The 5,310-nt window shown below is 42.8% G+C and overlaps 1 protein-coding gene across 1 annotated transcript in view; it reads right to left on the bottom strand.

The window, feature by feature from the left end:
* Positions 1-2,555: 2,555 nt before the first annotated feature.
* The window catches only part of PLPPR1 (phospholipid phosphatase related 1), a 76,017-nt gene continuing 73,262 nt past the window's right edge, over positions 2,556-5,310 (bottom strand). Inside the window, exon 7 of the mRNA XM_009647112.2 lies at positions 2,556-2,578. Coding sequence (XP_009645407.2) covers positions 2,556-2,578 — 23 coding nt within the window. The remainder of the gene's footprint in view (positions 2,579-5,310) is intronic.

Here is a 5,310-nt window from a genome sequence, read left to right as displayed (position 1 = left end):
TACACACACACTCCTCCTGAAGCGGAAGGTATCTGGGAAAAGCCAATGTGATGTTAGGTTGAGGCTTCCTGTGCAGAGGGTTGCCTGTCAAGGCTGAGGGTGCTATAAACCTAAAATAGTAGCAAACACATAGAGCTAGCTAAGAGGAAATGCAGTGAACGTGTGTGATAGGTCTACCTTCATCTAGCCAGTCACCCAGAACTTAGGCACTTGCAAACAAGCATGCACACCCCTGTGGATGACCTCTTCTGGGTGTAGGCATCCCTGCGTACCATGTCAGAGGAGAGCCCAGGGCTCCCTTGCTTATTTCAAAGAGGAGAGAGGTGCTCCTGACTGTGCTGCACTATAACTGGAAGGATAAAGCAGTCTTTCAGGAAGTGGAAAATCGAGATTCAAATCTTCTTCAACCTGGAGGATGGGGAAGAAACTCAAAATCTCATCTTCCACTTGTAGAAAAACTGCCTGCACCATCATGCTAGAGGATAAGCAGAGGGGGACAACATCACTGCCAATTCTGAGGAAGCTATTGACCAAGAACACAAGATTTATGCTGTGGTAACAGCACACTTGGGATGAACACAACCCCTGGGTCCACAGCTGCAAAAACTAGGCTACCAAACATAAAGTTTTTATCTTAGAATTCAAGCCCCTGCTAACCCTCTGCAGTATGAGTGGACTTTGGTGCTGCTGACTGGGCAACTTGAATGGAGCATTCATTGCTGATAAGATTTCCTAACATTTCATTATTCTAACACAGCAGAACAGGGGCTGCTTCCACAGCCAAATTAATTCTGCAGAAATTTCCCCTGTAGAATTTGGATCAAAGTTGTAATGAGGGACCCAGAACGCTATCTATGGTTCCTCATGGTCACAGAAAGCCTGCACGGCCCAAGTCTGATCCTTATATTCCTAAGACTAAAGCAGATATCAGTAGAGTCAGAATAAAATACCAACCTGGAGGAAAACATGGCAAGACCAGGCACAAACAGACATCCCAAACTTTCTTTGTGTCACAGGCAAATGAAAGAGACCAGTCTACACGTTTTGGTTTTTTGATAATTTTTTTTGCATCTGTTTTGGAAAAAATATACAAAAAAAGCCAAGAAGAACCAACATGGAAATGTGAGGTAAACATTCCAGTAAAAGTACAGACAGAGGCTCCATTCTTTAGAGGAGACACACAGCAGTTATCACCATGCTAGAAGAATGAGATGCAGGAAGATCCTAGAAACAGTGAAAAGTCATATAATGAAGCCTTTGCCCCAGTTCTAGCCATTGTAAAAGGGCTCTTTTTTGTTCTTCCCTCCCCACCCCCCACCCACATTTAACTGTCTTTTTTTTTCCTTAAACAAAGTTCTTAAATTGTAAAATAGCAGTTTTGATATAAATTCTGTATGGCAGAATTTACAAAAATGCAGACTGCTACTACAGGCTGTGTCAGGTTTGGCGTTTTGGTTTTTGTTTTTTTTTTTTTTTTCTTTTTTGACTTTCCAAAGCCCCTCAGTGAAAACTACACGGTCGGGGCAAAAGTGGCTTCTTCGTTATGCCAATCTGAATGCCAAGTAATGCCACTCCGCTGGAGAAGTGATGTCACTTTTCCTTTGCACCAGTGTTAACTAGTTACCCCACAAATCTATGATGAAGTCATGAAACACTTAAAGCCCAGCCTCAGCTCCACAGTGGTGGCTGTATATCCCCATAGTCAATTCCTGAAGCCAGGTTTCACTGGGAGCTTCAGCTGGGCCTCAGGGAGGAACGGAGATCTAGGGAGATGATATAGTCAGCTCACATGCTATCAGCTACTACAATAAATTTTCATGTCCAGTCTGTCTATATTGCAGACTGAGTATGTTGTTTTAGTTATTCTCCAATAACTAGCACAATCACCCACACCAGAACAATCAGGCTTTGATTCAGTCAGGTGCTTAAGGACAAGTCCACCAAGCAGTCTAGAAACTGGATGGCTACCTGAAGTCCATAATGCTAAGGAATGCTTAAGTAGCTCACTGAATCAAGGATGGATGTCGATTACTTGTTGATAGTGTCATTTGGGTTAGATTCCTGATCACCATTATTTTAATCTGAGTTAAATATACGCAATTACTTCAGATCTATGCTGAGCTTACTCAGATCAGAACCTGACCCACTGGTAGAAGCACTCCTTATGGTAAGAAAAGGTAAAAGTGAATTTTTTTTTTTCAAGATATATAAATTCAAAAATGAAAAAAAAAATTGTGTGTACAAATATCACATAACAACATCAACAATTCCATAGATGTAGTTCCTCAGTGCACACTTTAAACAAGAAAAGGTTTTTTTTGTTCTTTTTCCGTTTTGCTTTTAAATTCTGGCATAATAATATTAAAGCTGACAAAAAATCAGGGCAAGCTACATCACTTCCTCATACAAAAAAAGTACAAAACATTAGCCTCTAACTAGACATAACATAATACTGGTCATCACAGTTAGACATTTAGTAACTGTGTGTCTTGGAGTATTGTACTGGAGGGTAATAAAAAATAGCTTCTGTTGCCAATCTTCCATCTCAGGTTACTTCAGTCATAGAGGCAGAGTGATTCTGCAAAAAGGAAAAGGCAAACACATGAGTATTTGTATATATTTTGGCATTTACATATCGTAGGGTGTAAAATGAATGAGAAAAACCTTCAGTAACAAAATTGGTTGCCCAGCAAATGTAGGGCTTTAAAATGAAGAGATCATTGCAAATGTGACTGCCATCTATCCTGAGCTCGTGGTGGGAAACACTTAACTCAAGCCCTGCTTCTGGGCTACAGGCACTCACCAACAGGCTTGAAAAACAAGTTGCCACTTTTTCAATAGAGACTTTCAAACTGGACTGGATCCTGTCCAGAAGGACGTGCCAGTACAGGCTCAAGCGCTTCACACAGTCAGATAACGAATACAGTGGGTCTGTCTGCGGTCATGAAGAGCCTAAAAGAGCATGGTTTGGCTTCACTTGATGTGTGCATGTAGATCCTGCACAGTTTGATACCAGGGAACATATACAGCTTAAAACCATACAGAGGTGGGGTCATTATGCCAAAACACACGGAGCCACGGATATATAGCAACACAGAAGTCCTCTTTAGGTGGAAACAGTGTTGATTCAACCTTCCTGGAAGCCAATGTCTAGGACTTCAGTGGTACTCCTGAGTCATCCTTGGATCACGCTGCATCTGGGGGACTTGTGTGGGTGCAAGGCAAAACAAGAGTGGGAATGGAGGCAGAAATCTGCACAGAAGACTATGCCCCTCCTGCATCTGAAGAAACAGTAATAAGCAGCCACTCCCAAGGGCTTGTTTATAATAGCTTCAGAGTAGGATCAGTTCTTTCCCAAACTACCCCTCCATGGTAAATGTACAGTCATTTATAGACTGATACCTTGAACCAGAGAAAATGATCTTGCTTATTTTCATGGACATCAACAGTTAAGGCCTAGTCCCTACCTGCACTTCACAGTCCAGAAGCTATAAATAACTGACTAGACAAAATTTTTCTCACATTCTATGAATATTGTCACCTTTTCAGGCCCTTTTTCATACATGATGCAACATGGAATATTGTCACCCTTTCAGGCCCTTTTTCATACATGATGCAACATGGATATATAAATAGCACTTGGTTCCTGGACTGCAAATCCATCGAGAGAACAGTTAATGCACACAATTCTGCAGATTTACTTAGAAGTCTTCCAGTAAATCTTTGCCTCATTGAAATTGACTTTTCAATAAGCAAAACATTTCCAGGAGTTAGAAACAGTGTCTTTTCCATTTTTTTAATTCCTATTTTCGGTTTATTTGTCGAAAGATTTAACAAAATCACTGCTGATATTGCCACACACCATGTACACAGGAATGACAGGCCATCTAATATGGGAAGTACAATGTAAAGAACAAATAAATTACACCAGGGCATTTCAGATACTACAGTTCCTTCTTGTTCGCAGAAATTCTTGGCATGTGGCATTTTCTTGCCTGTTTTGAAAGGACTGGGTATGTTCAGTTACGCCGACACAAGCCATTTGAAGTTAGTAGTTTAACACAAACACCATCAATGAAGATGCACCTACTAGCCTGTTTTTTGGGAAAGTTGAAAGAATGCTATTAAATTCTCTTCTGATGACTTAGAGATAGAAAACAGTATATGATTTCATCATCTTATAGAAGATACTGAACAGTAGTAAGGATAAAAAACTAATCTCTATAATATTTTTCTGGACAGCATAGTTTATCCTCAGGATTATGAAAGTTAGAGTAAATTCTTAAGACATCCCAAAAGCATTCCGAAGTGTAATTAGGCAGAATTATCTTTACTTTTCTCTCAGTTTGCTACTCTTCTAAGCAAAAGTTTGTTATCACAAACGATAGGCAGAGGCATGTGAAATCCTACTGCTTTAGCTTTGGATGTGCACAGGGCAGAAGATCTACAGCGTTTAAGTTTAAGGGATTAATGCCTGTGGTGGTTTGACCCTGGCTGGATGCCAGGGGCTCACCAAAGCTGCTCTATCACTCCCCTCTTTAACCAGACAGAGGGGAGAAAAGTAGATCAAAAGGCTCATGGGTCGAGACAAGGACAGGGAGAGATCATTCACCAGTTACCGGCATGGGCAAAACAGACTCAACTTGATAAAATTAATTTAATTGATTATCAATAAAAATCAGAGAAGGAGAGCATAAAAACTGCTGAATATTAAACCACCTTCCTCTCACCCCTCCCTTCTTCCTGGGCTCAACTTCACTCCCAGATTTCTCTACCTAGTCCCCCCCAGCAGCGCAGGGGGATGGGAGTGGGGGTTGGGGTCAGTTCATCACACATTGTCTCGCGGCTTCTTCTACCTCGGGAGAGGACTCTTCCCCTGCTCCAGTGTGGGGTCCCTCTCACAGGAGACAGTCCTCCACAGACTTCTCCAACGTGAGTCCTTCCCACGGGCTACAGTTCTTCACGAACTGCTCCAGCATGGGTCCATAATTTCCATGAGGTGCAGTCCCTCAGGAGCAGACCGCTCCAGCATTGGGTCCACTGCGGGGTCACAAGTTCTGCCAGCAAACCTGCCTCGGTGTGGGCTCCTCCCCCCACGGGTCTGCAATGGCTTGCCAGGAACCTGATCTGGTGCAGGCTTCCCACGGGGTCACAACCTCATTCCTTTGGGCATCCACCCGCTCCTGCGTGGGGTCCTCCACGGGCTACAGGTGGAGATCTGCTCCACTGTGGACCTCCATGGGCTGCAGGGGGACAGCCTGCCTCACCATGGTCTTCACCACAGGCTGCAGGGGAATCTCTGCTCCGGCG

This window comes from Egretta garzetta, unplaced genomic scaffold (assembly GCF_000687185.1).
Source record: "Egretta garzetta isolate BGI_Z169 unplaced genomic scaffold, ASM68718v1 scaffold559, whole genome shotgun sequence".
NCBI lineage: Eukaryota > Metazoa > Chordata > Aves > Pelecaniformes > Ardeidae > Egretta > Egretta garzetta.
Note: the sequence above shows the minus strand (reverse complement) of the source record. Positions and strands in the feature narration are given on the sequence as shown.